This window comes from Schistocerca americana, chromosome 1 (assembly GCF_021461395.2).
Source record: "Schistocerca americana isolate TAMUIC-IGC-003095 chromosome 1, iqSchAmer2.1, whole genome shotgun sequence".
In the NCBI taxonomy this organism is placed as follows: Eukaryota; Metazoa; Arthropoda; class Insecta; order Orthoptera; family Acrididae; genus Schistocerca; species Schistocerca americana.
This window is the reverse complement of record NC_060119.1, coordinates 745,268,920-745,293,861: the sequence shown is the minus strand read 5'-3', so window position 1 is coordinate 745,293,861 and position 24,942 is coordinate 745,268,920. Positions and strand designations below refer to the sequence as shown.

The following is a 24,942-nucleotide window of genomic DNA, read 5'->3' as shown; positions in this document are numbered from 1 at the left end:
ACTGAACTTAATGCCCAATCACAGAGAGATGGTACAACAAGAAACGGAATCCGGCAACTTGTGGTGCCAGCACTAAAAGCCCAGTCATGGGGCATCACCAGAGGTGTCTGGTACATGCATGGTGTACTGTATAGGATGACAGTTTCCAATCATGGCATCAAGTTTTCAGCAGGACTTGCCAGTGCCGATGGCAGCAGCAGCAGACTCTCTCTCTCTCTCTCTCTCTCTCTCCTGAAGATAGCACAGTCCTGCTGCAAACCCTAGAAGACTAGCAAGAACTGTTATGCCTGCAAAGCCTACACAGTCATGGCAGCTTGTGGTATTTTGGCAGTGGCTGCAGCACGGACGGATTACCAAATGTTTGAACTAATGTAACTAGTAGATTGGTAGCAGAAATAATTCCAAAAAGAGACAAGGGAATGTTCATGAATGGAACAAATTGAAAAATAAAATTATGTAAACCATTTCAGTGACATTCAACAATTTTGTAAGGTTAGCACCCAAAATAAGAATTTTAAAACAATGGGGCCATAACTGTACATGGCCTATTGCAAATGGGTTGAGAAAATTGAAAAAAATGTTTCTTGTGTCAGCTCATATGTTAATTCTAAGCACTGTAGATTTTGCCGCAACAGGACGGTTAGTAAATTAAAACCTTCAAATTAACAAACCTGCTTTTAAGGAAATACCTCTTTTCACAAATATTTCTGTCGGTCCCAGCAACAGCCCCAAAAGAACAATGTTGTTTCCCTCTAGTTTAAGAAAAACCTCTGCTTTTAAGGGCTAAACATAAAACATTCTGCCAATTAAAATCCAGTTTTTATACAATTTCTAAAATGTCTAAGTGGGCTTTTGATTTCTTTTAGTTTCACACACGTCACACTTTGTGTCATATGATGGCTTTATATGGTTATCAACGGATTCTTTCGGTCAACACATATCTAGATCGAATTCCATTGTAGCAATACCAGAAAAAGCATTTAATGAATAAGGTAGCGATTTCGGCCCTGCCTCCCAAGTGACTATGGTCACATGACCTGACATCACTGTTGCCAAATTCTGATTTACGAAGTGCAAGCCACGAAGTGTTGTCGCTGTTGCTGTCGAATTTACCTGTTTGCTTTTGTGGGGTTATGTTTTCCAAATGTAGAAAGCTTACAATTCAGCAAAAGCTGATGATTATTCACAATGTCGAAGACATTTACAACATAAAACATTCTGACATGACGAAGAAGTACGAATTGGCACAGCCGTCATTGTATGGCATTCTCAAAAACAAGGAAGCATTGCTAAATGCCAAAGCTAGTGGTTTCTCTGGATGTAAAGAAAGAACATTCACATGTCAACATTCAGTGACGCGAAAACTAATTCTTTTAAAATGGTTTCAAGGAATGAGAAGTGGCAGCATTCCCATAAGTGGAAACATATGACAAAATCGCCCCGTGTATGTGTGTTAAAAATTTCAGTGCATCAAACAGCTGCTTAGATAATTTCTCAAAAAAATATCATAATCTCTCATTTCACAGTGTAAGTGGAGAGAGTGAGGCTGAGCATGTAAAAATTGGAAGTACCTTACATTACTAGGACTAATACAGAATTTGAGCCAAGAGACATTTTTAACACAGATGAAACACCTCTTTTTACTTCCTATGAGAACTCATTCTGTCACGGGAGAAGAATGCCATGGAGGTAACAAAAGGTAAAAAAAGAATGACTGCGCTATTGTATGTAAATATTGATGGAAGTGAGAAGTTGCCTTCAATGATAACAGGGAAATTTAAAACTCCCAGGTGTTTTAAAAATACAAGAATGCTACCATGTACTTACAAGTACAAAAGCAATGCCTGGATAACACTGGAAATCTTTAGAAGATTTCTCCGGCATTTATATGCCAAGATGGGTGCAGTAGATACAAAAACAGTTCTTATGATTAACTGATGCTCTGTACATCTCAAGGAATGTACATGTTGTGCTCCTTCCACCAAACTGTACAAATAGAGGCTCAACATTTTACAGGCTTCATACACATTTGTTGCTGCTGGCTTTGTGTAACACAACAGACTTTCTATTCCTAACACTGTCAGTACAAGGGTGATCTGCAATATATGATAACTGAAGGAAACTTCACAAGCCAAGATTGCTAAAAAATCATTTTACTGGATGACCAGATTCATCACTGGATCTTATGCTTTAAAATATTACAACATACTGTCTATCAGTGTTGCAGGTCATTTCACACACACTTCAAACACTGCCATGATTATGATGATGGGATAGGTATATGTACAATGCGAAGCGACTTGCAAAAGTGATGGACAATACTTTGCAATCTTTTAAAGCATAAGATCCAAAGAACCAGTCATCAAATAAAATGCTTTTTAGCAACCTTAGATTGTGACGTTTTCTTCAGTTACCACAACAAACTGTGGTGAATTGTTTTGTAAAGGCTAGTTGTGGTATATCAGTTGCTGACTAAGATGAAATTGTTCCACAAGAAGAATTGAGTGGAGTCACAGATTTTCCTAGCAATGTGAGTTTCCAGAAGTTTGTTTCTTGTGATGATGACATTTGTACTTTCACATCTGAGATTAATGTAAGTGAAATTCTAGTGAACAAACAGTGAATACTAACTAGTGGTGACAACCATCTTGAAGGAGAAGAAGAAGAAGAAGAAGAAGAAGAAGAAAACAAAAACGAGGACAACAACATTACACCTAGTCTTGCAGCTGCTTTGCAAGGACTCGATATCACCAGGAACTACTACTCTTAATGCAACAACTTATCTCACTGGTACAGCAAAATAAACAGCTCTTCTTGATTAAAAAAAAAGAAAAAACAATGTGTTCTTAAAAAAAAGTGACGTATGTTATATCTCGATGGTAGCAATGAAAACCTCGTAACACCATTTTGACAAACGTTACAGGAGAAGCAAAAACAGTCTTAAAAAATATCTGAAGTGATACAAATAATGTTGCTACACGTGTAACTATGTAGTAGAACTTATAATAAAATGTTTCCCCAAGATGTTTAAGTCTCTAATTTATACTCCTGGAAATTGAAATAAGAACACCGTGAATTCATTGTCCCAGGAAGGGGAAACTTTATTGACACATTCCTGGGGTCAGATACATCTCATGATCACACTGACAGAACCACAGGCACATAGACACAGGCAACAGAGCACGCACAATGTCGGCACTAGTACAGTGTATATCCACCTTTCGCAGCAATGCAGGCTGCTATTCTCCCATGGAGACGATCGTAGAGATGCTGGATGTAGTCCTGTGGAACGGCTTGCCATGCCATTTCCACCTGGCGCCTCAGTTGGACCAGCGTTCGTGCTGGACGTGCAGACCACGTGAGACGACACTTCATCCAGTCCCAAACATGCTCAATGGGGGACAGATCCGGAGATCTTGCTGGCCAGGGTAGTTGACTTACACCTTCTAGAGCACGTTGGGTGGCACGGGATACATGCGGACGTGCATTGTCCTGTTGGAACAGCAAGTTCCCTTGCCGGTCTAGGAATGGTAGAACGATGGGTTCGATGACGGTTTGGATGTACCGTGCACTATTCAGTGTCCCCTCGACGATCACCATGGTGTACGGCCAGTGTAGGAGATCGCTCCCCACACCATGATGCCGGGTGTTGGCCCTGTGTGCCTCGGTTGTATGCAGTCCTGATTGTGGCGCTCACCTGCACGGCGCCAAACACGCATACGACCATCATTGGCACCAAGGCAGAAGCGACTCTCATCGCTGAAGACGACACGTCTCCATTCGTCCCTCCATTCACGCCTGTCGCGACACCACTGGAGGCGGGCTGCACGATGTTGGGGCGTGAGCGGAAGACGGCCTAACGGTGTGCGGGACCGTAGCCCAGCTTCATGGAGACGGTTGCGAATGGTCCTCGCCGATACCCCAGGAGCAACAGTGTCCCTAATTTGCTGGGAAGTGGCGGTGCGGTCCCCTACGGCACTGCGTAGGATCCTACGGTCTTGGCGTGCATCCGTGCGTCGCTGTGGTCCGGTCCCAGGTCGACGGGCACGTGCACCTTCCGCCGACCACTGGCGACAACATCGATGTACTGTGGAGACCTCACGCCCCACGTGTTGAGCAATTCGGTGGTACGTCCACCCGGCCTCCCTTATGCCCACTATACGCCCTCGCTCAAAGTCCGTCAACTGCACATACGGTTCACGTCCACGCTGTCGCGGCATCCTACCAGTGTTAAAGACTGCGATGGAGCTCCGCATGCCACGGCAAACTGGCTGACACTGACGGCAGCGGTGCACAAATGCTGCGCAGCTAGCACCATTCGATGGCCAACACCGCGGTTCCTGGTGTGTCCGCTGTGCCGTGCGTGTGATCATTGCTTGTACAGCCCTCTCGCAGTGTCCGGAGCAAGTGTGGTGGGTCTGACACACCGGTGTCAATGTGTTCTTTTTTCCATTTCCAGGAGTGTATATACAAAATGATCGAAGGAGAAGAAATAAATTAAAATTTGTAATGCAGCCGGGACTCGAACCTGGGTCTTCTTGTTTGCTAGGCGGAAATGCTAACCATTACACCACCTAGTTACTGACAGACTGGCGAATTCCATGCACTTCACTTTCAAATTTTGCTTTAGTAGCAGAGGTGCCAGTTACTTGGTGTGTGTGTGTGTGTGTGTGTGTGTGTGTGTGTGTGTGATAGAAGAAATGACTACCTAGAGATACACAACTGGCAGGACTCTGACTGCTTGATAAAATCCATGGTTAAATTCAATGCTGAATAGCAGAGACACTAGACAGTCCAGACTAGAACTCTCAAGCAGCAACAACTGAATTACTTTCATAACAATACACATTTCTGCCTAACACAAAGGAGACATTTCTAAGTTTGTGACACCACACTACAGCTTTGTGCTGCAGCTAAAAGGAGTTAAGGAGTGATTGTTTATGGGAACAATATGCTGCTGTTGGTATAGGGTGATACCAGATAATATGATGAAAAGGAATCTAACACAGAACTACCAGGAGGAACTGCATTATGTTAAACCCTGTTCACTGCTTGTAATAGGTAGCTAACGGGTACTCCATTTCCAAAGGGAAATAAGAGAAATCAGACATGATAGCCATATAACCAGGGAAGTAGTATGTATTTAATGAAACCATTAACTTTCAACTCCATATCAAAAGCACGTGTTGGAATGATCTGATGATAATGGTCATGACAACTGAAGGAAACAATGTGGTTTTTGCTGGCAGGAAAAAGCCAGAAGAAAATACCAGGAATTCCATGCCAGTTTTTACCAACAAACTGGTGTGAACGATGTGTTAGTGTAGTACAACAAGTACAAAATGTTGTACGCAGGCTATAATGTATGCCCCCTTAGCCATTTTGGGCATACTTTGTCTCCTGATCAGCCATTCAAAGCATATAATACTGTTACAAGACAAAATGGATGAAATACAGAAAGAATTTAATGCATCCCATACCTCCCTCTTAAAGGGTCTCTTCGAGGGCCATCTATTACTGGTTTTCTTGGAGCCCAATGGCTGAACATTTTATTTTATGAAACTGTCAAATTCGTTATGATTAACACTAAACTGATCCTTCAACTCAACCTCCTGTCAGGTAGTCAACCACATCACTTGTGTTCACATCAAGTGTAACAACAAAAGCAGTATCTATGGTTTCACACCTGTCATAAAGTCTACATCACAAACATTCTTTCTTTAACTGCCTTAGACTATAGGCAGTCCCCTCTGATGAAACATTGAAGATATTAGCTATCCTTTAAGTGGTTTCAAATCTCAAAATTATTTAAAAATGACACTTCAGCAAAGCAAGAAATGGCATTCATACTATAACAATATTGTATCACCATGGGCTAGAACTAATCAATCTACAGCAATTCCAAGGATATATCTTCCTTGAGACATGCTGTAAAGTGAGACTGACACAGTATCAAACACCATTGTCAAATTTCTCCCAACACACACTATGAACACAACAGTCATATAACATCTGGGCTTACAGCACTCTAGGCAGACTGCAGTGGATCATATTTACTAAGTACACAAGTTCAAAGCCATACTCAATGCCCACTAACCAACTCAAATCCCAGAACCCCAAAACTGGCAAAAACTTGCAAACCAGTGGAAGGGTGGCATGAGAGAGTATAAAGCGAATTAACTTACTCGCAATTCTGTGTAGCACTCTGTACCTGCATGACCTCCACTCAGCTCTCAGTCAGAATAAATGATCACAGTTCCTCCAACAGCCTACTCTGCAACACACATCCTGTTGCTGAACACTCAATGAAATGGAGAGACCAATATACTAGGCCACTCATATGCTACTTTAATCCCTCCTTTGTCCCTTTCCATGCTATTAAACAGCCTTCATTTCAACCTGTTCACATATTGCGGCACCAGGGGCTGCCACAAATTTCCCCAAGTGAAATTCTCTGATATTTCCTTGATTTCTAGACAAGTTTTGGCATTTTTCCCTGACAAATTAAACATTGGCAGGCCCAATCCTTTACGGGTACCTGCAGAAACGGCCTACAGTTTTGGTCTGTCATGGAAATCCACTCATGTGGCCAGTTATTCACGAGCCACAGACAGCATGTTGATGAAATAAGACCACAGTGATCAACCCATGCAACAGGTAACTTGCTCAAATACTCTCAGAATCAATAATAATGAGGGTAAGTAGCAACTCACCGTAAAGATGACTATTGAACTGCAGACAGGCACGTAGGAAAGACCATCACACCCTCAAAGCTAGTCACAGCTTTTGTCAGAAAACAAGAGCAGTCACTCAGGCACAACTCGTGCAAACACGATCACTGTCTCCAGCCACTGCATTCTACAATCTCTGGGAATCAGATCCAAACAAACAACTCTCATGCCTCCCTGCCTCTTACCAGCAGCTGCTGATTTCCAGAACCTGTGGCAAGCCCACGCACTAACAGCTTGGCTTATTTTCCGACACTGTCATCCCATTTTGGCTCATCTCCTTTTATACCACCTTTCTTTGCACTGTTTTCATTTGCATTGTGCAACTATTTTTATTTTATGTCTGTTCCTGGACCTTTTATCTGCTAACAGATCACTATAATTTTCTTAATTTTGTACCTGGTCTCTTATTCGTCCACTGTTACTTTTCACTCTTTTCCTGCTCCTTCTGAATATTAATGAACATTTTCCTTCCTCTAGTACCATACACTTTATACAGTACATGGCCTTTTTACATTTTCTTATTTTCTACCTTCTCCTTTTGCTTGACAAAGGAAACACTTAAAAGTTTTGTGCATTATTTATTTGTGCTCCTGTCCTTTATTTTCCACTTGTAAATGCTTTGCCAAATGCTGTCTCAAAAAGTGGGAATTCTAATGCTTTACTTCCTACTGTGAATTAGATTAATAATGTGTGGCAGGAAACTGATGTGCAGCTAATATCTCATTATAACAGATTTCCACCTTTTTGATTCCTTTCATTTCATTAGTAATTTTACTCATGCACAAACTGTATCTCTAGTCCTAATTTAGAAGGTCAGACATTGCAGAAAGTCATTCATCTGCAGTGCACAAGTCACTCATTCTACACTGCCTTGCAGAACATGAAGTGCCCTCTTCACTTATCCAAGACAGCACCATGTATAGAAATTGCACAATGCTGGTTAGAAATAAAGACAGACATACATACATAAATTTCCATTAGGAAGAATGATTGGAAATTATGCAGTAAAGCAAAAGTTTTTATTTTAAGCGCCATAAGGTGGCAGTAAAAACAAGGATGTTCAAATTAGGAGTGAGGATGGAACTAGCTTGATTACTTGTTCAGAAAGTGTTAGCAACAGATTACGGGCACAGTCTTCAATTATTCAGAGCTGCATTACGTTGTTTTAAATACCAGTTGTATTAAATTGAATTATATGTTATTTTGAGCTATGCTGCAAATTAACAGCCAATTTGAAAAGCTACTTTATAGATGTACTGCTAACAAAAGGGGCACCGGGGGTAGTAGCACACAGCACGCAAATGCCTAGAGTGAGCTGTGCAGTGATCAGTGTTGATGAGTAAGTTATTACACCCACGAAGAGGGTATCTACGCACTGCAAATCAAATACAATATAATACACTTAGCCATATACTTACATGTATACACATAACAGGTAGGTCAATGTAGTTGAGTAACTCATGATGGTATTTCACCGACATACATGAGCTGAAGAAAACCATAACTTTCTTCTTTCTGTTCTTCTTAAGGAATGTAAATAGCAACAGAAACCTCTTCTCTGAAGGACACACAACATAACCTGTAAAAATGAGGAAAGGTAACATTAATTAAACTTACACTACAATTTATTAAAAGTTTATACACTGTGGTTTCTATTTTGCAATCTACACACATTAAAAAAAGTTTTGCATCACCCCGGTTCCCAGAACTCCTGAAGATAGGTGTTGACTGTGAATATTGTATCACAGACACAGTCCCTTTGACTGTTCAGAGATGTCACTAAACCAGCCCAAATATGTAAACAACCTTCCACGAGCAATACCTATTAGTTGGAGGGGATCCGACAGCAGATCAGTTACAGTCACTCCACCAGGAAGGAGGTACATGGCTCATGTTATCTATAGTTCAACCATGCCTAGATGGTCAATAACGACATTCAATCACGTCCACATTGTTACTTTGTGCCAGGAAGGGCTCTTAACAAGGGAAGTGTCGAGGCATCTCTGACTGAACCAAAGCGGTGTTGTTCGGGCATGGAGGAGATTACAGAGTGGCAGGAACTCTCGACGATACACCTCGCTCAGGCTGTCCAAGGACTACTACTGCAGTGGATGACCGCTACCTAAGGATTATGACTCTGAAGAACCCAGACAGCAACGCCACCATGTTGACTAATGTTTTTTGTGTAGCCACAGGATGTCAAGTTAGGACTCAAACTGTGCGCAATAGGCTGCATTATGGGCAACTTCACTCCCAACGTCCATGGTGAGGTCCAGCTTTGCAACTACGACACCATGCAACACAGTACAGATGGGCCCAACAACATGCCAAATGAACCACTCAGGATTGGCATCACGTTCTCTTCACCGGCGAGTGTCGCATAGACAATCGTTGGAGACATGTTTGGAGGCAACCCAGTCAGGCTGAACGCCTTAGACACAATGTCCAGCTAGTGCAGGAAGGTGGAGGTTCCCTGATGTTTTGGGGCGGCATTACATGGGGCCGACGTACACCAATGGTAGTTGTGGAAAGCGCCATAACGGCTGTATGATATGCGACTGCCATCCTCCGACCGATTGTGCAACAATATAGGCAGCATATTGGCAAGACATTCGTCTTCACGTACGACAATTTGTGTCCCCATTGTGCACACCTTGTGAATAACTTCCTTCAGAATAACGACATCGCTCGACTAGAGTGGCCAGCATGTTCTCCAGACATAAACCCTATCAAAAATGCCTGCTATAGATTGAAAAGGACTGTTTATGGACAACGTGACCACCAACCACTCTGAGGGACCTACGCTGAATCGCCATTGAGGAGTGGGACAATCTGGACCAACAGTGCCTTGATCAACTTGTGGATAGCATGCCACAACGAATATAGAGATGCATCAATGCAAGCGGATGTGCTACTGGGTATTAGAGGTACCGGTGTGTACAGCAATCTCTATCACAACCTCTGAAGGTCTTGCTGTATGATGGTACAACATACAATGTGTGGTTTTCATGAGCAATAAAAATGGTAGAAATGATGTTTATGTTATCTCTATTCCAATTTTCTGTACAGGTTCATAATGAAACTTGGGGAGTCTGTTGACAAAATATTTCTGGTGATTCAGCAGGCATTTGGGATGAATATCTATCATTGCAGCAGATGTTCCAGTGGCACAAGGCATTTTTGGAAAGCTGGATTGACATCAACAATCAAATTCACTCTGTAAGCCCTTCAGCATTGAAAGGTGAAGACATGCCAACTCAGCACTTATCTGATAGCTCACTCTCTGTATGTACCCAAAACCATTGTCCCATGAAACTGTAACCAAACAATTGTAACAATTGTAAACTAAAGTGTGTGCAAACTCTGGTTCCAAATATTTTGAGGAACAACCGCAAAGCCAACAGAGTGCTCATTTGTGAACTTCTAGAATTGTTAAAAGTGATGCTGCTTGTCTGGACGACGTCATAATGGGGCAATAGTTAGGTTTTCAAATATGGCCCGGAGTCAAAAAGACAAGAGCTCTAAGTGACACACTTCACAGTCAACATGCCCCAAGAAGGCATGCCTTAGCAGATATAAAGTGAAGGCAATGTGATTGTCTTTTTTAATGCTAGAAGTGATATTGTCCTTCATGAGTTTGTAGCTGCTGGACAGACTGTCAATGCTGCCTTTTATGTGAGAGTGCTGAAAAGGAATTTTTTTTTTTTTTTTTTTTTTTTTTTTTTTTTTTTTTTTTTGGGGGGGGGGGGGGGGGGTAATCATGAGCATCAGATTAGCAACAGCCAGTTCCTGGAAGCTCCACCATGACAATGCACCCAGTCACTCAATCTGGTCAAAAACAACTTGGCAATGCAGCCACACCCCTACTCCTACAGTTTTTTTAACTGTTTTCCTGGTTCAATACACTCTTGAACAGATACCAAATTGCAATAAATAACAACTTGAAAGGGTCTATAAAGGACATTACAACCCACATCTTCCTGAGTGCCTACAAGACTCTGAAATCTCACCAGCAAATACATATGACACAAGACGGTCCTATATTGAATAATTCTTGTGCATTATACCACTCTGATCAATAAATTATTTTTTATGGAATTAGTGACATTATGTTCCGGACAAGCCTTGTACTCTTATCTTCCTGTTGATCTTTCATTCCGTCTGCTTTATGACTGCTGATAGGTAATTCATTTTACCAAACATCTAATACTGATTTCTATATTTTTTCTTGCAAATCTAAGTCCAGCAATGAACCACAGACCTTACCACGATAAGGTAGCTTGTGCTGTACCATAAGTGCAACCTTATCAGAGAAGTATGTGTGGACTGTGATTTCGTAGAAAGGTTCTGGTATAATGTAAATAGAAGTAAAGGATACTCGCTGTAAAGCGTAAGCACTGACTCTTCGACAGGCAACAAGCACAGGTGCACACAAAAAAAGAAGAAAGAAAACTTGCTACCTTTCAGAGTATTTATTTTAGCTACAGTACAACTACACACAGAAAACACATGCACCTACGTCCCTACATGCTCCAGCTTGATGAACAATGCCAGTGCTGCATTTCAGCAGGTGGACTATGTTGGGGTGGCGGTTGTGTCAGGTAGGATGGGTAGAGGGAGAGAGAGGCAGGAGGCAGGGAAAGGGGTTGGGGGTTGGTGGTTAGCACCTAGGAGGGGGGCAGCCAGTCTGCAGGAGGGAAAGGTGGTAGGTGTGTAGTCGAGATGGGTCGTTCGCGAACTAACGGGTCCAAACAACAGTTCACCAAGATGAACGGAAGGAGTGAGGAACAAATTCTAAGGAACGGTCTTTCATAATTCACTTTGGTTGCAGCTTTCTACTTATAGTACCCAGGAACGGGAAATGGTCGGTCTTGTTCCCACAGCAGCACATCAGGCGGTCTCATTCCAGCCTTGGTCCCATTCCCGTCTCTGTCTCGGTCTCCCTCGGCCAGACTCGTCCTCCTTCACATGGCTACTTTTTGCAGTTCCACTGCCAACTGCTCCTAGTTAGTTCAGTATCAGAGTAGTTGTTCGTTTCGTTTGCTGCGCACGCCCGTTCTAGATCTGTTTCAAACCTTTCTTGAACTCTGAACTTCTGGTTCTTTTTGTATTTTACTCAGCATCCACGACTGGTAATTAAAATGTATTTTATATTTACATAAATCACATAAACATTCATTGTATGTAACACATACATCTTTTCAGGTAACAATAGGGCATATCAGCTTACTTCATTATTTCGGTAAACAGCACAAGACATACTTACAAAAAGGCAACCTTTTTTGTTATTACACATGCAAAGGAATTCGGTATGGCATACACGAGTGGCCATTTTCAGTCTTTTTTTGACCCAATGTAAAACAGCATGTTCATTGTTATGGAAAGCAGACAGGCTTAAAAAACGAATGAAGCCTGCACTCCATAATCGAGTGTCTGGTCTCATATTTCATAAAGAGAATATAATAACTTCTACAACATTAATTCAGGGGCACAGGGTGGCAAACAAAAAAATCGACCCTAGTACTAGACTACTCACTGTCGCACATCAATCATTATCTATTGTTTTGAAGTTACTTGCATTAGCTTATTTGCTATTTCTTTACTGCCTAATTATTACATGATTCGCTATTCTTCTCATAGTGGTCAACAAATCACGCGTTAACTGGCAAGCTGTCTGCACTCGGGGCTGGTTTTTCGTATGCTACCTTATATTATTTCACTGCTATCAGCCACATAACGCTACAGTTGGCTAAACGATAGATTATGCAGAATCGCGGAAATTACTTCTACAAGTCTGTGAGAATCCTGTACTGAATAAATACTCTGTACTCCAGGGGGGAGGCAAGTGCCCCCTCTTGGCACCTTCCATCCTTCAGTCACCTATGCTACTAATTTTCAGTTTTTCATAAGCACCATATACCATGCACAAATGAACAGTGAATGAGTAAAAATGAATGGTTCCCAAAAAAAGAGTGAGCACCAGTGAACTAATTCCCAAGGATGAATGAGTTTGCCCATCTCTAGCTGTATAACCCTGGTATGTGATACACAGTTGACAGAGCCAATAGAGACATGATTTGAGAGGTGACAAGACGAAGGAAGGTGGTAGGAAAAACTGTTTGGAGGAGGGTGTGGGGACAGTGGGTTACCAGAGATTGAGGCCAGGACAATTACGGCAGAGAAGAATGTGTTGTGAAGGGTAACTCCCATCTGCATAGTTCAGTGTAACTGATGGCGGAGGAAAGAATCCAGATGGCCCATATTGTCTGTGGCAACTGTTTGACCATTCATCCTGGTGGACAGCTGGTTGGTATTCAGATTGACATAAAAAGCTGTGCAGTGTTTGCAGCAGAGCTGGTATCTGACATGGCTCCTTTTACCAGTAGCCTGGGCTCTGATGGGATGAGACAGGATAACCCAGTGACAGGACAAGAGAATGGGGCAGGTCTTGCACCTTGGTCTTCCACTGGGATATGATCCCTGTGGCAAGTGGCTGGGAAGTGGTAGTGGCATAGGGATGGATGAGGAAGTTGTGTAGGTTGAGTGGGCAATGGAACACCACTTTAAGAGGGGTAGGAAGGGTCTTGAGTGATATGTTCCTCATTTCAGGGCATGATGAAAGAAAAGGCCCTGGCAAAGGACATAGTTCAGTTGGTCCAGTCCAGGGTGACACTGGATGACTAGGGACAGCACTCCTTTCTCGCTTATTGTTGAGGGTGGTGGGAGGATTGGAGGTGTACTAGGATATAGCACAGGAAATCTTTTTGTGCACAAGGTTAGGGGCAGAGTGTCTGTTTGTGAAGGCCTTCATGAGACCTCTAGTATACTGGGCAAGGGAGATCTCATCACTGAAGATATATCATCCACAGACTGTATGGGAGGGATGTTTTAGTGTGGAGGGGATGGCAGCTATTGAAATGCAGATACTGTTGGTGATTACTGGGTTTAATGTGGACAAAACTGTGGATGGAGCCATCAAGAGGTGGAGGTGAACATCCAGGAAGGCAGCACCATTGTGTTTAGGACAACCAGGTGAAGTGAATATGAGAGAGGATACTAAGGTCGACAAGGTATCAGGATAGGGTATCTTGGCCCTCAGTCCAGATCATGAAGATATCGTCAATGAACCGGAACTAGACAGAGGTTGCCACATCCTTTTTCAGAGTTTTGATAATCTCCCATCATGCCCTGAAATGCGGTACATCTTACCAAAACTGCTTCCCACCCTTCCTAATGTGGTGTTCAGTTTCCCACCCAACCCATACAACATCCTATTCCATATCTATGCCACTCACACTCCCAACCCATCCCCACAGGGCTCATATCCCTATGTAAGACTAAGGTGCCAGGCCTGCCAAATCCACTCATCGAGCACTTCTGGTCACGTGCTTATCCTAACCAATCAGAGGCCAGGCAACCCATGAAAGCAGCCATGTCTTATACCAACTCCGTTGCAAACACTGCACAGCTACCCTTGCAACGCATCCTTCACTGCCGTAATCTTCCTGGCCTCTACCTCTACATCTGGTAGCCCACTGTCCCCACAGCCCCTACCCAATATTTTCCACTTCCTCCCTCTTGTTGCCCCCCTTCCCTCTCAACTCATGTACAACTGTTCATCATGTGCCTAGCACATCCACCTGAAACACCCACTCTCGCATTCCTAGCTGGTAAACTGACTGCCTCCCTCTGAGCCACTAGCCACCCAACCCCTACCGCTATGCGTCCCACTTGACACCACCATATGGCTCCTAGAGGAAGAGTAGTATTTTCAGTAACAGCTGGGGCAACAGTCTGAATGGGAGAACCGACCTTGTAACATCAACCATGGCACTGTCGTGTTGGTACAGCAAATGACTGAAAGCAAAGGGGAAACTATTACTGTTATATTTCTCAAGGACATGCAGCTCTATTGTATGGTTTGATGATGACAGCATCCTCTTGGATAAAATATTTCCCCCATTCAGACCTCCACATGGGGACTATTCACAAATATATCATGAAGATAAACAAATTTGGGTTTCTTGAGACTGCAGCATGGGATCACTTAATCCGGTGGATACGTTAGATGATTTAAAAAGAGAAACTGATATACTGAAGTTAGATTCAATGCAGATTTGATATGAGCGGTTTAGCTGAGTACAAGGTAATAAACACAATATCAAATAGGGGTAATGCAGGAGTAGATCTAATAATGAATAAGAAAACAGGAATGCAATTAAACCACTATGAACAGCAAAATGAACATATTCTCATATCCAAGAAAGAGACAAAGCATTCACTGTATGCATATAACCCAGAGCTTAATGTAGAGACTGAAAGAATGTACAATGGGATAAAGAACTGTGCAGATTGTGAAGATACAAGATAATTTAATAGCGATGCAGGACTGGAATCATCGTTATAGAATGCAACTATTTAAATATTTCTATGTTGGTGATATTCAGTCATCTAGGAACTATATTTAGATTATAAATTACAACAATAGCTACAACTGCGTATTATTGAAATTATAGGGGGACATCGTAAAGAAAGATGTAGGGAAGATATTTCATTAAATGGGCTACAGTGTCGCATGACAGTTAAAAAAGGAGGAATAAGCAAGATATAGGTTGCAGGAACGGAGATTAAATGTAGTTCTCACAAAAACATAAAGAAAAATAAAGATGCATTTAATATAGTGGCAAAGTTTTGTGTGTGTGTGTGTGTGTGTGTGTGTGTGTGTGTGTGTGTGTGCGTGCGCGCGCGAGTGTGTGTGTGTGTGTGTGTGTGTGTGTGTGTGTGTGTGTGGTGTTGTTGTTGTTGTTGTTGTTGTTTGGAGAGTTGCAGCACACCAGTCTTCACACTGAATACCACAGTTAGTCGATCCAGTGGAAGTCTCTTCATTTCTGCCATAACTACTGCATCCTACATCCCTCTGAACCAACTGATTTTATTCGAGCCTTGGTCACGCAAACCTGTCCAATCTCCAGTGGGCAGTGGGCTGGCTGGCTGTACACAGACAGGACTACTACAATGTTGGGATGTGCAGACGTTGATCACAATCAAACACCTCATTGCACAACTGGACTATTCTGCTTGAAGTGCTGACACACTCTTCCAGCAGTTGGGGTATTCCCAGGTCTGTGCCCACTGGTTTCCTCAACCATAAAGACTTACTACATCTGTTTGGCCCAATGAAAGATGCACTCCATGGGAAGCAGTACGTGGACAATGTGGAGATTATTAATGCAGCAAGACATTGGTTTCAACATCTAATGGTAGAAAGGTAGTATGCAAGCTTACATGCACTTCTAGTAAGGTGGCGTAGGACCGTCACCTTGAACAGATACTGTGCTAAAAGGGAAGGTTTTGAAGCAAAAAGTGTGAGGAATAATATGGCATATTGGAATCCTGAAAAAAACTTAACCTTATATCATAAAAAAATGTATTACTTATGGAATGCCACTTGTACAATATCAGCTTGAAACGTAAATGTCTCACCGACTGCTTCTACCTTATGCTCACATAAAGGCAATGCTCTAAGGTCTCCATCCCACCTATAAAGGCTGATTCATCTGTATGTGCTCAGTGAAGTGAATAATTTTTTGTCCAGAGAGCTTTTGGCTACTCCATACAAATCCCGTCAGAAAACACTGAAATATCTCTTTTTCAAAATTGATTTTCTTTTTATTGCCAGTCTGCTCTGTGTACTCTCTCTGCTTTGTAATTACTTTGCTGTAAAAACAGCAAAACTCATTTACTACTTTCAGTGTCTTCATTTTCTAACACAATTACTTCACCATCAGTGAAATAACACAACATTTTGTCCTTTGTTGTACTAATGTTCATTTAATAATCTCTTTTTAGGCACTACCCTTTCTGTTCAACTACTGTTTTAAGTCCTTTGCCATCTGACAGAATTTCAAAGTCATCAGTAAACCTGAATGTTTTTCTTCTTCTCCATGAACCATAAATCCCTTTACAAATATTTCCTTTGTTCATGAAGAAGCTACTAAACTGTCTAATTCTTTTCTCAGTTACCTGCTTCCCTTTCTTGTCCTTTAACTGCAGTCTAGTTCCTGTAAAAGTTGAAAATAATCCAAGTCAGTATTTTGCAACCATGATTTATTAAACTGATAATTCAATAATATTCATACCTGCCAGCACTGTCACTCTTTGGAACTGGAATCATCACTTTTTTCCTTATCCTAAGAGTATTTTGCCTGTCTCATATCTTGAAGACTGATGGAATAATTTACAAGACTGATGGAATAATTTACTCCTCACTGTCACATCAGCCATCTTATCTCCATTTACTTCCTCTTCCCTTTATATTACATTGTCATCAAGTTAATTTCCCTGGTGTACACTTTCTATATAGTCCTTCCACCTTTCAGCCTTCCCTTCTATGTTTTGTGCTGTCATGGGTGCTTAACATTCATACAGCTACTTCTCTTTTCTCATAAAGTCTCTCTCATTTGCTTACAGGCAACATCTATCTTTATCCTCATGCATGACTTTACTGTCTTGCTTTTATCCTCTAACCATAATACCTGTTTAATCATTTAACCTATCTCACCATTACCTTAAACATATGTTGCCCATTTAATTTGCTGCATATTTTGTATTTTCCCATTTTGTCAAATTAACTTAATGCTTCATATGTTATCCAAGAATTTCTACTGGGTCTTGTCTACTTGCCTCTTCAGTCTCTGCTGCCTTCACTGTTTCATCTGTCAAAGCTATCCATTTCCCTACTTTCAGTCCAATGTTGTCTAATGCTTCCTCAAACTTTGAACAACCTTTGGTTCTTTCAGTTTATTCAGGTCCCATCTCTAATTTTCAACCTTTATGCATTTTCTTCAGTTTCCTTCTGCAGTTCATAACCAATAATTTGTGATCAGAGCCCACTTCTGCACCTCGAAAAGTTTTGCTGTTTAAAATCTGGTATCAAAATCTCTATCTTACCATTATATTAGGTTGATGCACAAATTTGTAGCACTTCTGTTTTGCAAGTTGGTATTCCAGTTGCTATGGGCTTATTTATCAGCCGTCATTTTTTATTTGTACGTAACTGTTGTTATTTGAGTTTATATATAGTCATTTTATCATTTGGAGATACTGAGTGGCACTGTGGGCAGTGGAAATTGGAGTATGAAGTGGAGAAATCTGAATATTTCCGATATATCAATCTTCTTGAGTTCAACAGATGGGTGATGGCAGCAGAGGCAACCAGAAACATGTGCACTGTGTATGCGGATAATATCACTGGTCAGAGAATGGCAAGAAAACAGTTTTCTTATTTTTAACGATTGTTTTGACATTGAGACTCCACATTCTGGAAGACCTTTGGGATCTGATGAAGACTGTTTTTACCCAATGATCCCTGATGATCCACTTCAGTGGACTCAAGAACTGGCAAATGTGATGAACTGCAGTCATTCCACGATCGTGTGACTTCTGCATGCAATGGGGAAGTTTCAAAAATCGGGTGTAAGGGTACCACATGCTTCAAATCACAAAACCCAAAGGATGGTCACATGTGCAGCTCTGCTTGCTAATTATCAGCTGGCTCATAAACAGCACCGACCATTCCTATGTCATATCGTTAATGGGGATGAGAAATGGTGTCTTTAAGTCAACATAATGAAAATATGGGAATGACTGAGACCAAACAAAGCAGCAACATATACAGAAGATAATGTTATGCATCTGATGGACCAGCAATGATGGTGTACTATGAATTGCTTCTCTGAGGTGTATAACCATCACTGATGACATTTACTGTCAATAACTAAGACATCTTGCATTCACAATTCTAGAACAAAAACCAGGAAAGCTGCATAAAGTGATGCTACTCCACAATAACACCCATTTGCATTTTGTTACACAGAAAAAAACACCATACATGAGTTGGGAAGTCATTCCACATCCACCTTATTCACCTGTCCTTGCACTTTCAGATTTTCACCTTTACCACACACTATCAAACAATCTTCAAGGGACTTCCCTTCCGGATGAAAATGCGCTCCCAACACAGCACGGCGAATTCTTCACCTCAAAACCACATGATCTCTACAGTCGTGGAATTGAAAAGGTACCTCAACTTTGACAGACTGTTGCAAATAGAGAAAGAGAATATATTATTGATTACTCAAATCTGTTGTGTGTATCTGTTGCATTTACTAAACTTACAGAAAAACACTACAAACGTATGCACCAACCTAATAATCTCTTCCAGTGTCTGAGTTTCTTCCATACGTACAACATTCTTTCATGATAGCAATGATTAAATTTCTTTCTGTGTAAAATTCTAGTAGGTAGCTTCCTCTCATTTCTTTCCCCCAGTCCAAGTTCTCCTACAGTTTTTCTTTCTATTTCTTTCCTTACCACTGAATTTGAGTCGCCTATCAAGATTAAATCTTCATCTTTCTTAGTTATCTGAATAATTTCTTCTTATCTCAACATAAATGGTTTCAATATCTTCACCATCCATGAAGCCAGCTGGCATGTAAACTTGTACTACTATGGTGGGTGTACATCCTTCTCAAAATAATGTGTTCACTGCACTGCTCGTAATAGCTTACCCACATTCCTCTTTTCTTACCCATTATTAGATCTATTTCTGCACTGATACTATTTAATTTTGCTTTTTTAAATCTGTACTCACCTGATCAGAAGTCCTGTCTACCTGCCACTGTACATGTACAGCTTTCGCATCCCGCAACTACCCTCCCGACCTGGTACAGAAGCAAATAACCAGAGCCACTTCCTCATCTCCTCAAACCCAGAACCTCCCACAGAAGAACCCCAAAAGTGCCCCACTTGTGACAGGATACTTTCCGGGACTGGATCAGACTCTGAATGTGGCTCTCCAGCAGGGATACGACTTCCTCAAATCCTGCCCTGAAATGAGATCCATCCTTCATGAAATCCTCCCCACTCCACCAAGAGTGTCTTTCCACCGTCCACCTAACCTTCGTAACCTCTTAGTTCATCCCTATGAAATCCCCAAACCACCTTCCCTACCATCTGGCTCCTACCCTTGTAACCGCCCCCGGTGTAAAACCTGTCCCATGCACCCTCCCACCACCACCTACTCCAGTCCTGTAACCCGGAAGGTGTACACGATCAAAGGCAGAGCCACGTGTGAAAGCACCCATGTGATTTACCAACTGACCTGCCTACACTGTGAAGCTTTCTATGTGGGAATGACCAGCAACAAACTGTCCATTCGCATGAATGGACACAGGCAGACAGTGTTTGTTGGTAATGAGGATCACCCTGTGGCTAAACATGCCTTTGTGCACGGCCAGCACATCTTGGCACAGTGTTATACCATCCGGGTTATCTGGATACTTCCCACTAACACCAACCTGTCAGAGCTCCGGAGAAGGGAACTTGCCCTTCAGCATATCCTCTCTTCTCGCTATCCACCAGGCCTCAATCTCCGCTAATTTCTAATTTCAATTTGCCGCCGCTCATACCTCACCTGTCTTTCAACAACATCTTTGCCTCTGTACTTCTGCCTCAACTGACATCTAACTCTTTGCCTTTACAAATGTCTGCTTGTGTCTGTGTGTGTGTGTGTGTGTGTGTGTGTGTGTGTGTGTGTGTGTGTGTGTGTGTGTGTGTGTGTGAGAGAGAGAGAGAGAGAGAGAGAGAGAGAGAGAGAGAGAGAGAGAGAGAGTGTATACCTGTCCTTTTTTCCCCCTAAGGTAAGTCTTTCCGCTCCCGGGATCGGAATGACTCCTTACCCTCTCCCTTAAAACCCACATCCTCTTGTCTTTCCCTCTCCTTCCCACTTTCCTGACGAAGCAACCGTTGGTTCCGAAAGCTTGAATTTTGTGTGCATGTTTGTGTGTCTATCGACCTGCCAGCACTTTCGTTTGGTAAGTCACATCATCTTTGCTTTTAGATATATTTTTCCCACGTGGAATGTTTCCCTCTATTATATTCTTAACAAATAATGGTGTAGATGTGGCCCTAACTCCTCCTCTGAATGCCACAGGTGACATTACTGAAGAAGATTCAGGTTCTGGGGATAACTCTTGTAGAGATAACTTACCTGCAAGTCAGATAAATGCAAATGTTTTGATTACTGACCCACTTTGACTCTAGATTCACCAATGGAAACAAATTCTTTTCAGAAAGAACAAATACCTTGTACACCTTCAGTGAGTAGCAACAACAGAAATGATACTGGTAATAAGCATCAGATATCTCAGTCAGCTATTCCTCCTTCCTCAAAAAAAATAGAAATGCGATTCTGTTTCAAAATGCAAGTCTAGGAAAGAAGAAAGTTTTAACTGAACAAAAGACAGCATTCCTGAATCAACTGTAGAATGGCCTCTAATGAACACTGTACTTAATAAAAACAGTACGAGTCCTCTAGAATACTATTAAAAATTATTTGATGAAGAGGTTATTAGCCTGATGGTTACATATGCCAATAAGTACGCAGCGAAAAGAAATAGATTTGGAGACTGCACTGAAAATGAAGTGTGGGTTTTTATAGCTGTTTTTCTCCTTAGTGGGTTTGTGGCTCAGAGGAAGAAAATGTAATGGCAAGGAGAAACTGACAGCCATAATGAATTTGTCTCTAATGCCATATCAAGAGACTGATTCAATTTTATTATGAACAATCTTCACGTTTGCAACAATGATGAACTGGATCCAAATGATAGATTTGCAAAAATCAGAAGATAGTTATCCATGCTCAATGAGAGATTTGTAGCTCTTGCACCACATGAGCACCCCATTCAGCTGATGAGTCGATGGTGCCATATTTTGGACAACATGGATGTAAACAGTTCATCAAAGGTGTATAATTCATTTTAAAAAATTACATTATGTCCAAATAATTTCAAGTGTTTACATAATGGTATATATTTCAGGAAAATCAATTTGATATGGATATAAGTTCTGGTGTGGAGGTACCAGCGATGGATATCTAATATGGCTGGAACCTTATCAGAGAGCTGGAACTTGCAGATAAACCTATAAGGGCAAGGGTCTGGGGTATGGAGTTATGTGTACATATGCTGGTCAGCTGCTGCACAATATTCCATACTGATTTTTCTTTGGCAGCCTGTTTACCAGCGTTCAGATTCTGCAAGATCTCAAGAAAAGAGGCATTGAAGCTACTGGGACAATCCACCATAACAGAATACCTAAAATCTGCATTTCGTTTCCACCAGAAAAATTCGAGGAGGAGAACAGAGGAACATACGAGTCATGTTCAGATAAAAATTCCGGTAAAAGTCTGAACATATACTTTAAATGTTATACTCTGAAATAAGTCAACATGTTAATTAACTTTCTTTTGTTTCAGGAATATCAATTGTCATGTGGAATGATAACAACGCCGTTACTTTGGCTACCAATTATGACCAGGCTCTGCCACTGAGACAGGTACGGCAATTCTCCAGGGACAATAAACAGAAAGTGTCAATGCCTCAACCTAGACTGTTCCAAGCATATAATAATCATATGGGTGGAATAGATCCTTATACTGAACATACACAAGAAGAAAAAAGTGGTATTTTCCTATAATAGCACGTCTAATCAATGTTGCTGAACAAAATGCTTGGAATCTGTACAGGTGTAATGAGGGGCCAATTGATCATCTCACATTTAGGTGCCGTATTGCCACTGCAATACTTAATGGAAATAAGAGTATTGTCCAAAGCAGAGAACGACATTCCAGAGTAAATGAAATTGAATCACGCTGTGATGGGAAAGAACATTATGTTGGTGATTAACCAGTACATGGCAAAATAAATAAATAAATAAATAAATATTACAACTGCACTGTAGAATGTGCAAGAAGAAGACCACCAGTAAGTGCCTCAAGTGTGATTTGGGTCACCATGTTTCTTTTTTTCTGCCTTTCCATACTAAAAAATTGTAGTTGATGTAATATTGTTGAAAATGTAGTCATATTATCCTGCCATCCTTCCAGAAGGAAAACCTATTGTGACTAGACTACAATGTAGCTGTTGTAAAATCTTTTTTTTGTGTGTTTGTAACAACAAATGCTAATAAAGTATTAGAATATAAACCAAAAATTTTTAAAATTTTATTTCAGGACTATCTGGGTTAAAGTACTTGTAACACACACATAATAACTGACAATAATCTGCAAAATATTACAAAATACTAACCTTGATCTAAGCCTTCCACTGTGGCCTTATCTTTCTCGTCATCTACTCCAACATAGACTGGTTCTTTCTTTAAGGCTAATTTTGTGAGTGCTTCTGTCTTTGCAGTTGTTGTAGCACTGAAAAGCATAGTCTGTCTGCGCTCTGTTGAAAAAAGTAAAGACATTTTCTTTGATCTCCGAACAGTAACTACTAGTCACACAAATATAAGTATTTTAACATACAGATTGTCAATTATTGCATACAAACTCTACAGATTATGAAAACAAAGGATTTGCTTACTTGGCAATAGATTAATAATCTGCTTCATTTCTTCCTCAAATCCAATGTCCAATATTCTATCAGCCTCATCTATTACGAGGCACTGTAGATTTTTATACAAGAAATCTGCAGTATTTTGAAGATGGTCCAATAGTCTCCCAGGTGTTGCCACAATGATGTTGATACCTAAAAGGGCAAGTAATAGTTTCCAAAAATAAATTCCACAGACACAATATAGCCTCAAAAACAAAAAACACAAATTTACATGCATAGTAAGTACTTCACCTTTTGCAAGTTTTTGGGCTTCAGTCTGCCTGTTGGCACCACCCATTAACAAACCATAGGTATGGTGGTGGTACTTCATAAGTTCCTTTAAGACACCAAATGTCTGCATGGACAGTTCCCTTGTTGGAGATATGATTATGCAACCTGTACCTAGAATGATTCAAATAAAACAAAACTGAGATGTTCATACACTCTAAAACCTTAGTGTAACATAACCGCATCATGTAGACAGCACAGAGAGTTGCGCGCGCGCGCGCACACACACACACACACACACACACACTAGCACACAATGATTGTCAATGGTTGCTGAGGTCGAACTGTGCATAGAAGCTGTGACTGATGGGAAAGCAATCTGTGTGTGGTGAGGGTATAGACGAGACTGGGGCAAGGAGAGGGAGAGATAGCAGGATCGTGGCAGGAAAAGGTGCAGTGCTGCTTGTGGGAGCATGCAGTGTCGTGGCGGCGACAGGGTAGGATGTAAGGGGTTTCAGAGGGGGAAGCAGAAAAGGAGAGATAAGTAGAGGATGGGAAAAAGGACTAGTGGACATGTTGATGAAATAGTGTTTTTTTTTAGTGCTGGAGTGGGAGCAAGGAAGGGCATAAGTAAGCGAAGGACAGGGACTAGTGATGGTCGAGGCCAGGTTGGTTATGAGAACATAGGATATGTTGCAGGGAGAGATCGCACAGGTTGCTTTAGCAATCTATCCTTTCCATAACACTATCATTAGTCTATCCTGGATTTTCCGCTGTTTGGTAACTGCATCATGGATACATATGTTATACCTGGATCTGAATAACAAAGTGATTGACAGCGAAAAACAGCTGAGCAAGGAAGGGCAAAATTTTGTCGATTCACCAGTGTGTGCGCGTATAATATGACTCTAGCAGCAACAGCTGTGCGGGTCCGTACTGACGATTTTCTCGGGCTCTGTGTTAATGCGCAGTGAGTTTGCTTTACAGGACACAAATCCTTCTCACTTAACAAATGCAATTCTTTGTACAAAATTATGCTGTTTTCCTATTATTTTTATGTCTCAACAAAAGTAACAGGACTTGCATTGTCTTTTATAATAATCATGATTTATGTTTGGTTGGCATATTCAATACGAAAGGTGAGCTCAAATGAATCTGAATCCTTTATGCGAGTTCAAGAACTAAAAACATTAACAACGTGCACTGCAATTGAAGCCCTACAACGTATGTCTCGACAAGGTGATCAGGGCTTTACTTGTAAAGCTGTTTCATCAAAAACAACTACAATATCAGGAAAACAACAAATTGCTACTCACTGTAAAGATAACATGGTGAGTTGCAGACAGGCACAATGAAATACAATGATGTATCCTTCAATAATATAAAATTCTTTGATTGAAATTAATAGCCAAATATCTGGCATGTAGTTACACAGAATGTTGTAGTAAGTGTGTTTATCAACTGCACTTTCCATACTACTACGTTTACCATGAATTTGGACTAAAAATTGTAAATAGCAAAGTAACCGTCCCTACTTTTGTTTT

The 24,942-nt window shown here is 41.2% G+C and overlaps 1 protein-coding gene across 1 annotated transcript in view; it reads right to left on the bottom strand.

Annotated features, from left to right (window-relative positions):
- The window catches only part of LOC124545292 (probable ATP-dependent RNA helicase pitchoune), a 53,264-nt gene that overhangs the window by 8,596 nt on the left and 19,726 nt on the right, over window positions 1-24,942 (bottom strand). The window contains exons 5-8 of the mRNA XM_047124189.1: window positions 23,423-23,572; window positions 23,159-23,323; window positions 22,880-23,020; window positions 8,150-8,310 (exon numbers count right to left, since the gene is read on the bottom strand). Of these exons, the coding sequence (XP_046980145.1) occupies window positions 8,150-8,310; window positions 22,880-23,020; window positions 23,159-23,323; window positions 23,423-23,572 (617 nt within the window). The remainder of the gene's footprint in view (window positions 1-8,149; window positions 8,311-22,879; window positions 23,021-23,158; window positions 23,324-23,422; window positions 23,573-24,942) is intronic.